The sequence below is a fragment of the Carassius gibelio genome, chromosome B15 (genome assembly GCF_023724105.1).
Source record: "Carassius gibelio isolate Cgi1373 ecotype wild population from Czech Republic chromosome B15, carGib1.2-hapl.c, whole genome shotgun sequence".
In the NCBI taxonomy this organism is placed as follows: domain Eukaryota; kingdom Metazoa; phylum Chordata; class Actinopteri; order Cypriniformes; family Cyprinidae; genus Carassius; species Carassius gibelio.
In genome coordinates, this window is record NC_068410.1 from 6,480 (window position 1) to 22,111 (window position 15,632).

Sequence of the window (15,632 nt, forward strand, 5' to 3'; positions counted from 1 at the left end):
AAGGAAGAGAGGATTCTTCCATATTCTCTTTTCATTTGAGGCAATCTGTTAGTGACATTAACCCAAAGCGTATTTCCCAGACCAATGAATGGGGGTTTAGGACTTCTTAAAGATCCCGCTGCATACAAGATGAGGCCCTTTTCAGATGTTTAATTACCTTTTTGCAAAAGAAAAGAAAAAAACCCTCTCATTGCCTTTGTCATTTCAACCTGTGACACTTTAGGGTGATCTCTTCCCGCCAGAAGTAGAACTAAGAGCAATAGGCGGTAGCCACAAAACTTAATTGAGACTTTAAATAAAAAATAAAAAATAAAGTTGAACAGATGCAATTTAAGTTTTACGCATTTGGAAACTCTTTGTTCTTATTTGTTAACAGATAAAGTTTAATAAGGCTTGCTTAAAATCGTAAATTTGTCACTTGTCAATTTAAATTGTAAAGCAATAATCATAATGCAAGTAATATCAAAAAGTAATATATATATATATATATATATATATATATATATATATATATATATATATATATATATATATATATATATATATATATATATATATATCTGTACCTTAGATAGATCTTAATAGAAAAAGGGCTTAAACACGATATATTTCGTTATTTTGATTTATTCAGCATCAAACATAAAACACTTATCATGAAAAAAACAATCAAGAAAGCTTTGGCATAACACAATCTTTTACAAACTTTGTACAAAACTAAATTCTTTTATTTTAAAAAGTACTTTATAAACATTAAGTGTTATGCTGTTGAATTGACAACAGCATATTCATTAACAACATCCAAATATTGGAATCAGCTAATAAACATACGCCTTGACCAACAGGTCAACAAAGTCCCTTAGAACGAAACTGAACATATTTTCTTCATCGTGAAAAACTGTTTTAAAAGTTCGAATGGGATGAGCAAGTCTACCAAGGTCTCCACACCGGTTCATTGCTTTCTGCTCCGGCACTAACACCAACGGGACTGACGGCCTGTGAAACGCCCGCGAAGGAGGTCATTCCCTGGATAGGAGATGCCACCGTGGGAGCCGAGCTGGCCTGGAGGGGACTGGCGTTGACTGTCATAGGGACACCTGCGTTTGCGTACAAGGGGATGACCGGGTTTGTAGCAGAAGCGAAAGCTGGGTTGGGGATAAGAAAAGCAAACTGTCCGTCGGTGGCTGGCACCAGCTGGAATCCTCCAAAGACTTTGGGTGAGACCACTTCCGATGGACTGAGTTTAGGGCCCATTGAGGCGCTGTTGATGGGCAAAGTTGAAGGAAGCTGCACGTGAAGAGGCTGAGCCAGATGCGCCTGTTGAGCTGGGGCAGGCTGAGGGTAGTTCATGGCCATCATCTGTCCCAAACAACCGGACAGGTGGTTGAGAAGTCGCGACCTAACTTCCGTGTTCACCCCTTCGCAGGTAGAGAGAAATCGAGTCACCTCGTTCATGCACTCGTTGAATCCCGCGCGATACTTGCTGAGGACGTTTGTGTCAGCTGACAGGGCTGCTGCAAAGCAAAGGTAACGTTCATTAATACTGAGCATTTAGGAAATTAAATAACGTTTTTAAATTATATGTCTAAAGTTATGCATTTTAATAGCTACATCTGACTTATAACTTACCAGTCATCTGAACACGCTGCAAATTGCGCAGGTGTTTGACAGTCATCTCAAGAATATCAGCTTTCTCCAATTTAGAGTGTCTGGAGCTCTGTGAACGAGAAGCACCGGTTAATCATTTTGTTTAAAATAAAATTTGATTATTAGATTATTGACACATTTAAAGAATAGACAGATTCGTAGCTACAACTTACATCTTTTTTAAGAGCATCAAGAATCAGGGTCTTCAGCTGGCCAAGGCTCTCGTTTATTCTCGCTCTACGGCGTTTCTCCATGATTGGCTTCGAAGACTGCAGATGAAATGCAAAGATAATTAATTACTATAAAAAAATACGCTACTTAAATAAAAAGATGGAAATGACAACTTGACATTCATCTAAAAGTAGCCTACAAACGCGAAACGTGCCAAAATATTATATGACATTTACCTTTCTGTGCTCGCTGGCATTCTTTGGTTTGTCCGGAGTATGAGATCCACTGGCAGGGGCACCAGCAATCGGTGATGCGGTCTGCTTCTCCATATTATCGGCTGGCATGATCAAAACCAAAGCTGGGTCCGGTATAAGCCAAGAAAAGGGTTTATATTCCGTGTATGGATTTATAAAAACACAGAGACGGTCTGTTAGGATTAGATGCGGAGCGTAGCCAAGATCTCGGGATTGTCACGAGAGAGAGTGTGAGTCCCTCTTATCAGCTACGTTATATGACTTATAGTCTGCAGGCTGTCATATGAGGACACGAGCGTGTGTGGCGTATTGCTTCAGAGGGCAAGTCGAATCTCCCACTGCCACACGCCAGCGGTATTTATAGATAGATCGCATGCTCCCAGTTCGTGTGAAACCCTCTCTGCATTCTTTCCCACACTCGCTTCAGCCAATAGGCGCGCGGACTCACCCATTGGGCGCGGGCAGACTGCTGATTGGACAACACCCCCGCGGGCTGTCAGTCACGCGCTGCTCAATCAGCCCTGGAGGGACAAACAACAAAGAGACGAGTGCAGTCGAGTCGACCTGGCTGTGAAGTGATAAGGGGAATTGGGGGAATACTCTTTTGCATTTCTAGTACAACCTCCTTAGCTGCATGCAAACCTTCTTTGACAGATTCACCGGAATATGTATTATATTGAAAGTGACATTCTCAAATGAAAATGGCAACTTGATCGTTTTATAAAGTATTGCTTTCATAGGTAAAATTAATTTCGCGTATTATTATTATTATTATTATAACCTATAGCCCCCCTAAAAATGACATTGCAACGGCCATTCTCTAGCTGTTTGCCACAAAGGAGGTTTTTTTATTTTTATTTTTATTTTATAGCCGAGTCACGTAGCCTATTTCTGCATACACGCACTGCGAGACCAGCATTCCTGTGCACTTGCTTTCGGAATGGTTCAACTGACAAATAACGTAATTTTATCAACATTGCAAAAACTCTCATTTTACACTGGGGCAAAATAACGCATTTTTTTCTGGATGCGTTTTCCTCGAATTACTATCGTTTCACTAGCATTAACAGTAGGCTATTACATTCTTGCAATCTTGCACTTTTTGTAGCCAACTATTTAGGGACTTGCATGATTCTTCTTCTTTAAATATTTAACTCTTATTGATGTTCCGTATATATATATATATATATATATAATGTTCTCTATAAAACGCATTTGTGTAAAATTGTGTATATGACAAATAAACGTTGACAGTATTAGCATTTTATATGTATTTGTTTAACTGCACGTTTAAGAAATACGAGGAACCAGTCCTTTTAGAAAGAAAATAAAACCGAAAAAACTTTGAGGATCTGGTTGCGCTTCAAAGAAGAAAACAGCTGTACAGGCACGCGAGGCGGTTCGAAGCAGCACGCAGGAAACCAATGGGAAGCTGGCTGCTTTATGCAAATAAAGCGGAGTCTCGTCTTATTGGCTGGGTGAACATCTTATGCGTCAATCATTCCAGTAGTGCAGGAGGCAGAGAGCGCGCGGGGGAGGTGTTGCTACATCTGTCCGCGTGCCAGCCAGTCTGCGCGCCCGCTCACTGCACTGCTGCGTCCTCTGAGCACGTGCCGCTGCTAAACTCGCAGGCTGCGGGGTTTAGAGAGCAAGTTTCGCGGCTGCTTTTTATTGCTGTTGAATTATGAACTCAAGTTTTTTCTTTGACAGGCTGTTTTTAAACTTGTTTGAGTTTTGTTCATGTTTGTTGGTGCGTTTGCAAGATTATTAGGAAAATGCAAAAAACAAACAGATTTAGAATTGCATATATAAACAAATGTTTGTAGAAGCAAAGCAATGAACGAAATACATTAAACACAAAATACACCCATCACGTCTGCATATTTAAGTAAATTATTATTATTATTGAGTTCTGTACTTTTATTAAAATGAAAAAGACAGTAAATTATAAAAGGAACTGGCCCAGATTAATTGCAACCACATTAAACACAAACACTAAAATCTAAATTATTTAGTGTAATTAGTTGGAGAAAATATAATTTATCAAGCGTAATGACTATTTTCCGATGGGATACTGAGTGGAAGAACTAAATTGTAGGTTTCGCGCGCCATCTATCGAAAGTTTTACTACAACTTTAAACAGTCAAGTGCGATATCACATCTGACCACGAGGCGGAGCACAGAGGTAACACACTCTGTACCTCAACACAAATGACTAGAAATGACATCAAATGATTTGTAAGTAACAGACAACTGTGTTTTGAAATCTCATATTATTCACTTTGGAGGATCGATATATTGAGAAAGAGGAAACTTCCTATAGTAAATACAACATTGCAAGAGTTTTGCATCCAAAAACTTGTTTATAAAACAGCCTTTTGTTCTGCAACATGACAGTGAGAGTTAATAGCACAGATTTTTATAATTATTATTATTATTAATAATAATAATAATAATATGACCATTATATATATATATTTTTTAATTACACCTATTTAAATTAACATAAAACAGGACTACCAGTGTAACCAGTGCTACAAAAATTCCTTTTATTTAAGTCTGTCTTCTATGTATCTAATAATGTAGAGAAATCCCATAGCAATGAGAATTTATTAAGTCTTGTTTGGCTGCTTGTTGACCATTGTTTAGGGACTCTTGTATGTCATTTGTTGCCGAGACTAGCTGGGGCATGCTGGAAGCCTGTTTGCCCAGGATCCTGAGGTCTCAGGGGCCAGCTGTGCGCTCACCCCTTCAAATTTGCCCTATTTGCTTTGGGATTGAGGTATATTATGTAGCCCTTAATCCTGCTTTTTGTATGTGTTATACCTCCATAATAGAGCTCAGAGAATTGTTTAGATGGCCAGGACACAAATTTTAGACAGAGACTTTGTCCAATCATTTTTTTGCATATATATTTTAGAGTTAAAATCTATACACCACCAGTCAAAAGTTTTTGAATATGATTTTTAGTCTCTTCTGCTCCTGCATTTATTTGATACAACGTACAGCAAAACAGTAACATTTTGAAATATGTTTGCAATGTAACATAACTGTCTTCAATTTTAATATATTTTAAAATGTAATTTATTCCTGTGATTTCAAAGCTTAATTTTTAGCATCATTACTCCAATCACATGACCCTTCAGAAATCATTCTAATATCCTGATTTGCAGCTCAAAAACATTTATTATTGTTAAGTTGAAAACAGCTGAGTATAATTTCTCTGGCTTCTTTGATGAATAGAAAATTCAGGGCAGTACACCCCCCACCCCACAAAAAATGTATAATATTATAAATACTGTTCTTGGAATTCAGATCACTGGATTAAATCCAAAATTGTGAGATGTGTTTTGACTTCAGAAACTTTTAGTCTGAAAAGGAAAGCGAGATGAAAAAAGATCAAGGCATTGTGTGTTTTGTAATTAGACTTAACACTGACCAGCACACTGTTGTCCAAGATCAGAGCGTGCATAGTAGTTTCTTTGGACTGAAGAAAAGTTCATTTGTTGTTGGGTAATGAGTCTCAGTCCCTATCCAAATCTGTTCACAGAATGCCGAAAACAGTCAATTATGCCTGTATTAGCCACTGTTGTAGAGTCAATCCCTTTACATGGTCTTTGATCACACTGCCCCTTCGCTCGATTCTGATCTTGAGTTTTGCAGAGAGCCCTAAAAAACAGACTGGAAGACTTTATACATTTTTGATTCAAAATATTGAATGATAGCCCCTGAATATTGACATGCATGTTATGATGAAAACATTGTATTAGATTGTAAAGTCACATGGCCGGCATCTAGCTTAAAGCTTAAAAACAAATAAGCATTTGACTTGAGACTTGAGAAATACGCGAGATTTGAGTATTTTCTAATATCCTTTTTTAAAACTTTTGACTTCAATTTACTATTTTGCCTTTTTAAAAACTTCTATTATGAGCCACACAATATCTGAGAATTCAAAGTCACACTGATCACAGTTTTCCATGATGAATTCTTTCATAATCCGAGATGCTGAAAAATAAAGATCCGGAGGGCCACCGAGACCTCTCTTGTTTTTGTTTTGTTTTATTGGCCTCAATAGTCTACATATGAATCAAGGAAAGAAGAAAAAAAAAAATACAGAAGTATTTGAAATCGGTTTTACAATACATTCTGTTGATGAAACATCCTGAAACAATCCACATTTATAAATAAAACTGCAACATTGCTTCAAGTTCCTCTCATGGCTTCTTGTTTTGCTACTGTAAATTGTTCTTCTGGTGGGACTTTGTATCTCTCTTGGTAGCATTCAGATGCATGTCACGTAATAATAATAATAAATAAACATACAGGGCTTGCGCTAAACAATTATAGATCCTGTTTTCAGTACTGAACACCTCTCAACATTGTGTTTATACAGTTATAGAATAAGATTCTGTTCACTTATTATTCGGGGCTATATGTTTCAGAACGTATTCTGGGGGTCTTTAGTTGACCATATCCAAAATGAGAGAAAAAATTGGCAAAAGATCTAAAGCGTTAGTCTTGGCAGGGAAGTTATCTTAAACACACTGTTGCTAAGGATTTCTATAAACCAAACATTGTTGTATTAAAATGCTGTAATACATCTATGTGTCGGATAATATTGTCCAAGTCTTTCATCTTTATTACTGGGCCCGTGGGGAGTCTTGAGGTGGAATCCCACATTAATTAATTAAAATATTAAGATATTTTTTTCCAGCGTGTTTTAGGGTGGCTGCATTTAGTCCTCAGGACTTCAAAGTAAAGTTTTAGCAGTGGTGTGATATAACGTGTAGCATTCAATTTCATTGTTTTTGTACCTGTAAAAAACTAGGACCAATTCAGTTTGCCTTGCCTTTCAAATGGATCGTTGTCATTTTACCATCTGCGGACCAGCATGTCTTTTACATTGTGTGGTATTCACTGAGACTCTTTGGTGCTCTTAGAGCAAGCGAGAGCATCCCCCTTCCCCTAGCCTTTCTGACCAATTCATGGCTTTCTTCTCTTTTTTTAAGAGGCCGTTGATGAGGTTAGCCTAATCAGATTAAGTCAACTCATATTGGTCGGTTTAGTTTGTTTTCCCCTCAGAGAGCCTGCTGATATCTCCAAATACTATTTCTATGAGCACTTTTCATCGTGGCATCCCCCCCAAAATCTTTTGAGAGCAAGTTCCAATAGACTCTTTCATAAACCTCAGTTCCAGACTGATATGGGTTACTTGGAATGGGTCACTTCACTACAATGCCGGGACCAAATGCGTAAAAGCTGTGCAGTGACACTTTTGATCATTCTTGCTGATGTCGATGTAAAAGGGTGGAGCGAGACAGATTGTGGAAACACAAAACGGCAAATTGAATTCCGAGAATCACTGGAACCTCTAATTTAAATCTTAAATAAATGTTTGGAGGAGTTTACAGGGACTACAACGCTAATCCAATCTTCTCTCATTTTAAAACAATGATTCGGCATAAGTGCTTTTATGGTTGCTTGTAGTTCAGTTCGGCTGCAATCAAGATGCCAATGTTCTATCAAAACAGCGAGATGTTGATTATCAGCGCATTTAGGTTGATTAGAGCTCTGAAATTGTTATAGAATTGCTGGTAGAAGAAACTACTACACAAGAAATACTTTAAAAAATATTTAAATTGTAATATTCTGTTCAAAGCTTTGGGGTCAGTAAGATTTAATCTAAAGATAAAAAAAGACATTTGTTAAGAAAAAATGCATTAAGTTGATCTAGAAAAAGATTAAATACTTTAAAAACATTGTAATTAAAAAAAAAACTAAATTTAACATTCAATTTAATACATTTAATTTGATTCTGTTTAATAAATGAAAGCTGTTCTTTTGGACTGAAAAAAAATACTGTTTCCACAAAACAGTTATTTGTAATAGTAATACTATTTCACAATATTACCGTTTACTGTATTTTGTATCAAAAAATTAGCAGCCCTGCTGAGTAAAAAACACACGCTCAGACTCACACTCACACACACATGCACTCTCACACAAACAAACACACAAACAAAGAAAACTAAACAAAAATGCAGTGTGTATGATTAAAACACACACACACAAACAGAATGCAGAATATCATCTCACGTTATTTCATTTAGGAGCATGAAAGCCTAGGTGAGCCCTCTTGGATCTGTTCCTTCTGTTAAGAACTGATCTGAGATAAATACTGGTCTTACCCGGCACACCCATAGTCCATAATTATTCACTTTAACAGGACTCTCATTTTGGTGCCATTAAACAAGCTCAAGAACAGTGTCTTTAGGAGAAGCTTATAATTACATCTCATTTTAAGTTGATCTGGATGCATCTCACTCCCCTAACAGTCCTGCTGTCTCCCACCGCTGCGTCCTTTCAATCATACAGTATGAAAGCTAGGCAGATATCCAATTAAAAACAGATCTTACACCTGTAATTTCTCTGATGTCCTCATCAGGAGCTCAACATCATTTGACTCCCTGCACTAATAACAGGCTTTAGAGACAATGAGCACAATGAGAAGAGGAGCCCTTTTCATGAGGTTTTAAGAAGCCTCCCTTCACATAAGGAGGCAAGCTCGTATATCTTGAGGCCTGCCGCTTTAATTACTCTATGAGGAATCAGCTGTGGTTTGGGTCCCGCACACTAAGTGGTGACAAACTTGCACACTTCTTTCACATCATGACAGATACGGCCTTCCCTGTACGGACCCTCCCCATCCCAGCTGCAAATTCCTGGAAGACTTGGAGTGACGCAGATAAAACAATACATCAAAGAGAATGGAAAAACATATACAAGATCTAATTATTTCCAAGGCAGGTTTGCAGTGTTGTGCATCTGCTTAAAATAGCTCACGAGGGAGATGTTAGGTGTACTGACTGAAGAAAAAGAAAGAAAAGAAAAAAGTAACAAGATAATAGAGTAGTATTTAAAGTTTTAGGTCAGCTTGGGTTTGTTAGATTTGGTTCTGTGTAAATTGAAAAAAAAAAGAGTCACTTTTCAAAGCTCCATAGCTGAAAGTTTGCTACATATATTATTTTTCTCAACAACAACTTTTATTTATATGCTATAAAAATATATACTGTACTGATTCTTAAATGTTTCTTTTTGGGGGAATAGATAGAAACGGCTCTTTAAAATATATTTGTACAATCAGTTATTAGATAAATATACTGAATGTTGCACGGTATAGAAATTCTAAATAAAGCCATTAAGCACAACTGATTCATGTAAGCGAATAAGCAAGATTGTGTTGAATCTATTTTCCTTCTACACAAAACACACAAAAAAACAAGCAAGACAAATCATTGAAACGCTTTGGTTAATGCATTTGGAAGAGTTAAAAGCTTAAAATGGACCAGAAAAAATAGCATTTGTCACTGCTTTAACATTTTGAATGCTATCATCAATCCTCTGATTTTACTGAAATCTTGCATTGTAAACGCAACAAACAGAATTATTTAAATTCATCTGGTTTTCTCTTGTGCTAAAGCACGCGCATTTCTCGGAAGGTTTCGGCATAAACTTTGGACCCAGACAATGCACAGAATGCACAAAACCAATATTGTTCAAAGGGACCGTTTCCAGGTTTTGGTCAGTGATAACCATGCTAAAAGTGCCATTCATCTTTTTGTTCCATTCGGTTGGTTGGAGAAAATGGCCTGCATTCTGGTCCTTGAGTCCATAAAACGTCTCTCTTTGTCAGGAAGCAAAATCGATGCAAATTAATCTTTTATCTATTTCCCTGTGAATAATTAAACGTCTTTCTACTTTTGTCTGCGCCTACTTGCCAAAACAAAATCAAAAAGGTAGAGAATGTGGGCATTTATTAGCTGGCTGGAGGAGTGAGTTGACCCTTCTCTCCAGTCACAAAGAAGCTTTTATTGAGGCAGCACATTGTATGGAGTGAGTTTATTCCCTTTTGACTGACCAGCACTGCGGGACACCCACCACGTGTTATCGGTGCCTCAGCCAAACCGGGACTATTTACCCCCATGAAAGGCAGGCTAAACAAACCACGAAATCCATGGCCATGACCCATTCTCCTCTGTTGCTCTCTAGGACACCATGACAGACAAGATAGCAGAAGACACCGAACTTATGAAGCCATTATCGAAGGTCTACGCATTCATGTTCTTCAGTGACAGTACCTGGGTTTGAAAGTGGGGTCTTACAGTGCCTTTCATCTTATTTTGGGCCAAACAGTGGTGGAGGAGATGGGCTGTTTCTTTCAAAACACCATGAACTCATGGGATAAAATAAACTCCTGTAAGATCAGAGCAACAAAGGCTCTGCTGGATAGAAGAGACAAACACTCCCATTAGTCGTTCCTCTCTCCTTTTGAGGGGTTTCAGCACAGAGATCACTGCTGTAGTGTTTACACTGGGAATACTGTAAAGCCTGAGGGGTGGGGGTGATGACAAGAAGACAATTCAACACTATTTTCATAAACACATCAACAATCAGCATTGGAGAACTTATAGGTAGCACATGCACAAAATAAGCATTTTTGCTGACAAATCATCACTCCATGCCACTCCACGCAGCCTTAGAGTCTGTATCCCAAACCTAAATGGACTCTCTGTCATCTACATTGACTCCCCCCCCCAGCTCAAGCCCCCTGCGAATGGCTGACCCCGCACCCCTCGGCCTCTGGCCTCTCCTGCCCAGGGAGGCTGCAGTCGAGCTGGGGCCTTTGCTCATTAGTGTGCCCACCTGGAGCCCAGTGGGCAGCCTACGGGGTCCAGGCCCTTGATCTGTGGGCTATGAGCAACATTGTGACACAAGGTCCGATTGGAGCCAACAGACCAGCCAAGAAAACACAACACAACAGCATGGATGCCTCCACAGCATAGCTCCAGCCAATTACTTTAATGATCCCTGTGATGCTTTTTCCTCTCACATTCTTCACTGTTCTGAGAGCAACTCATTATAAGGTTAACAGTTTCAACTTTTGTATTTTGTTTCCAGTCGAAGCCTCCCACATCATGTCAAACTCCATAACCTGCAAGCTTACTATTGTTGTTTTGATGATGATGATGATGATGATGGGTAGAACTGTTATCAGGATTGCTGGTATTTAGTATCATGGTAATTTTGTGTAAAAGGTTAACATCAGTGTTGTTTTTAGTGTGCTTACATGAGAATGATATATTATGGTGGGCCGAATCCCTACAAAAGTTAGCATTTTAGCACTTCCAGTTCCATCATCCGTAAGTCAACCAAAAATGTTTTGGTTAAATGCCTGAAAGAAGGTCTGTTGATATATTGTTGACATATTTTCACATTTTATTCATCAACATAAAAATATCTGAAACATCAGTAATACCCGTGTGATTTTGTATGTTTTCTCTCGCCTTGACTTTAGCACCTCTTCTTACTTTGAGATCGCTCTGAGGTTAAATACAGATTTTAAATCATAAGATATAGTTTAGTTATGATACTGTTTTTGAAATCAAATCTTTGCATAGCTATGACAGGAAACACTGGCATCTAACAATGCCTTGGACAAAACAGTTATTCTTAAAAAATATAGCATATACATAAATCCAAATAGGAAATAAAACAGTCAATGAATAGGCATGTGTCATATACTCTGTCCTAAACTCCTGAAACATTGGTGTCTCATATTAGGAAAGAAATCAATTAAAACAGTGTATGTGTGTGAAAATATTCAGATGTAACCCCCTCTGTAATTGTTAACATTTTACAAGCACAAATAAATGAAATTACAAAATTTAATTACACGTTTTATCTCGGTAGATTACAGTTACATTTACTTTGAAATTAAATTATGTAATTCCTTTACATGTAACTATAGTTACTCCCCAACAGATGTTTTATAAGTAATGCTTCAAAGCATAGCAAGCCTTAGACCTTCACAGACAGAGCTGTAACTTTCTAAGGATTTGTAATCAATAAGTGAATAAAAGTAGTTAATCAATAAATTGAACGTGTTTTAGTACATTTATAAGAGCTTTTTGAAAACTATGTTACTCATTCTTTGAGGGAAGTGTTTTTTTCTTTCTTTTAAATAAAGAGTTGTTTAATGTGGTGTTGTTTTTTTATAACCAAACATATAGATTTTTCCTTCTGCAAATTGTATTATTGCTTAAGACTGACTTTTTTTGAAGTTGTGATTTCAAAAGTAGTGTTCATTTCTGGATTTTCATGATGAACAAAAAGTCTTAAGACGTTTTTTGCATAACATTAGTTGGTCACAGAGCTTGATTCCAATAATCCAAAAGCAGATGGAAAAGTCCTATTGGGATTCTTTGGAGAGAACCAGGGTGATGCTAACTTCTGGGTTGGCCATCAAAAATACATAATCACTGCAGCACTGTATTGAAGAATAATTTTGATACTAACAACAATTTTAAGAATATTGATTTATATTTAGCAAATTTAAACGATTGACACACAAATCTAAAAATACCAGAAAACAAATCATAACACATTCAAAGAATTAATAAAATACTTTGGTTACTTATGCTGTTACTAAGATTTTTTTTTTTTTTCATTTCAATTAACCTTATTATTTTTTATCATCTACAAAATAGCAGAGTAGGTCTCAAGAAAACATTGTATTATTTTGATGGTCTCCTTTAGTAACTTTCCAAATGCATATATATATACTTTGTAACATTTATGGAAAATCCAAACTTATGTTCGTTTAATTATGATTTTGTAATAAAAAAAGCAATATGATACCCATAGTTTATTTGGTTTTTATATCAAGATATATGATAGGGACATTAAAATGCATGACATAACATAATTACTTATATCCTGCAGACATATATTATATCCAAATTAGGTCTTCAAAATTTATAATACTGCTGAAACATTACAAAAATGCAAACACACTAAATCAACAGGGCCTTTAATAAAGACAAATAGTTCCCAATCAATTCTGCATCTGCATCTGCATTCATCCACTTTATAGCCTACAATTGTGCCACTTTGTACAAGCAGTGCATATCTATTCCATCCACTGCACTCAAAATCAGCTCTTACTATCTGGTTTTACCCTAGTTAACCTCTCTTCAGAGTAGGGAAGGCGCCTTAATGAACAGATGCTAACAGTAGCTCTACACTCTCTCTCCTCCTAACTAACTACATGATGACAGATTTGAATTGAAAGTAACAGCGGGGAGGAGACAATGGTGCATTTAGAAGAGCTCATGAAGCTCTCGGTCTGTTTGATGACTAAGCATGGCCTCAGGTGAAGCTCCCCGTCGACACCTCTGGGCCGTGTGCTCTCTTAGCCTCAACCCACTGAGACAGGAGCACAGCGCCTAGCTAACACTGATTAGCAATAAGTGATCCTTCAATACAGCCTAGACCCGCATAGACAAAACTGTTCTTTTCTCTGTGTATGTAATCAAGTTAAACAATAAAACAAATGTGTTTTGACTTGGGCTTTAAATATTTAACATTCACCGTTTTGAGCTTCCAGAAAAGCTATGCTAGTCAAAATTATAATGAGTGGAAAGCCTTCTTATTCAGCTGAGCCAACAGTTCAAAGGAGTTTAGCCGAATTTACCTTCAGGCACCTGCCACGGCCCAGCAGGGCACAAAGTGGTCCATGAAAAATCCCCACTGACATCACTTATTTACATACTCACTCGTCACAATCTGAGACATACCTGAAGTGATGGTATTTTTCAGCTTTTAAAACAATTCAAGTCAATAGGTCTTCAAACTGAATGGTTCTCTCTCAATGGGTCATCTCTAGTTCAGTGAATTTCTCCATTGTTTCAAAACGGCTGAAAAAGCCTTCGGGATGATTGAGCCTTCACGCTCCTTTAGCTAGATTAAAGCTAATAATCTTTAAATAACGAGAATTTCCCATCTGCTTATAAGTTTGCTGCAGCCATATTTTTTAGCATTGCTATTTATTTTGACTCTTTATTTTGAAAATGTTGTGCCAAAAGAGGACAAAAGTGTCTAGATTTGGTTTATTTAGATTTTTTTAAGTTGAAAAAGTAAGCTGAAATTTCTTTCACCATTTACTCACCCTTATGTCATTCCAAACCAAACAGCTGACGGCAGCCATTGACTTACACAGCATTGGAAAAAAGTACTATAGAAGTCAACAGTTTGGTTGCCCACGTTCTTCAAAATATCATCTTCTTTTGCATTCATCAGAAGAAAATAATTCATAAAGGTTTGGAATGACAAGACGGATGACAGAATATGCGTTTTTGATTGAACTATGCCTTTAACAAATAATGTGACAGTTGTTTCTTTGAGCCTGATAGTCATGAACAGGGCTGTGCAGGTCTCTCCTGGCTCAGTGATGTTGTTGGACGACGCTGGTGAGAGTGTCTAATGCCTGAATTGATTTAACAGTGTGCGGTTGGAAAGCAGTTCTAGAGCACAGCAGGTTTTCAGGCTTCTAGCGGCTCCACTCCTAATTGCGCTCAGTCAAATGTCTGACTAAGCCTAAATCATCCTGGGTAATCATTTCCTTTGGGATACAGGGCCAAGAGAAAGACTGTTTCTCATATGCACTGAATTTATAGTGCACAAAAAACAATGTGCGTTATCAACTGACCTAGGTTTTTCTTGTGTATTTATAGCATGTAAAAGATGACCGACAACTTAAAAATCCCATATACTCTGAAAAAAGATGCGGAGAAGTATATCGATTAAAAAAGGTGCAAAGGTCTTCACTGTCAGCGTGGGCATATTTAATTAAAAAGAAGAGAGTTACACTACTGTGGCGGGCTTAGGTCCCTGTTGTTGAGTATATTAAAGTAAAGGGTAGGAGACCTGCCTACCTTCCTGGGAAAGTGCGCAAGCCAATAATGTGTTGCTTTACCTCCTGCTGCATGAGTGATTTGGGAGATTCCTGTGCTAGAGCGGAGCGTCAAGTCCCTAGCGTGCTTTGATTGCCTTTGGCTAGTCTGTAACACAATACAATATGCACACACACTCTCATATATAATTTAGTTTTGTTTCATTTGTTTCAGGGTCAAAGCACTTTTGATATGGTTTTGATAGAGGACAATGAGATTTTGGCACTTCTGACTTACAGTAAGAGCCAACTGAAGATCTGACGAGATGATATCGAAAGACCTTTGGAAGACACCAGAATGGATTTGACGGTAGAGTTAGTGAAATCCAAACAAAACAGAAGGATAATACAGGGGAAAAAAGTTTATTAAACAACTGTTGAGCTCTGACTCTTAGTACATGGAACAAAACAGGCTACACAAGTGAAAAATGAAGTTTGGGGGTAGGCTATTCATTTATGATTTGAATCAACTTCCTGATCTTTTCTTTTTCTTTTTTTAGTCAAAAAATATATTATCATCGACATATCAGATGCAAACGTCAATGGATAATGTCAGATCAAATGTTTGTAATTATTTTATTTATAAAGGTGTTACTTTCAAATGTAACATTAAATGATTAGAAATGATTCGATTTTCAAACTAATTTTTAGCCTTAAATGCCACTACCATCAACCAGAAACATGAATCAAATTTAGCTATTAATATGGCTAACTATGAACACTACATACTTGAAATATTAAAATATCTAAATGTACCAGATAATTTATGT

At 37.3% G+C, this 15,632-nt stretch overlaps 1 protein-coding gene across 1 annotated transcript; it reads right to left on the reverse strand.

Annotated features, from left to right (window-relative positions):
* Nucleotides 1-614: 614 nt before the first annotated feature.
* LOC127972144 (transcription factor HES-4-B-like) lies at nucleotides 615-2,458 on the reverse strand. Its single transcript, XM_052575451.1, has 4 exons — nucleotides 2,052-2,458; nucleotides 1,818-1,913; nucleotides 1,627-1,714; nucleotides 615-1,511 (listed from the first exon to the last, which is right to left on the reverse strand). Exons 1-4 carry the CDS (start codon nucleotides 2,157-2,159, stop codon nucleotides 928-930), a joined length of 876 nt encoding a protein of 291 aa, XP_052431411.1. The 5' UTR covers nucleotides 2,160-2,458; the 3' UTR covers nucleotides 615-927.
* Nucleotides 2,459-15,632: the final 13,174 nt, after the last annotated feature.

Coding starts and splice junctions, on each gene's coding strand:
- LOC127972144 (XM_052575451.1), bottom strand. CDS start 2,159: ATGCCAGCCGATAATATGGAGAAGCAGACCGCATCACCGATTGCTGGT. Junction 1,715..1,817: donor TTGATGCTCTTAAAAAAGAT/GTAAGTTGTAGC, acceptor TCTCGTTCACAG/AGCTCCAGACACTCTAAATT. Junction 1,512..1,626: donor GCAGCGTGTTCAGATGACTG/GTAAGTTATAAG, acceptor TTTGCTTTGCAG/CAGCCCTGTCAGCTGACACA.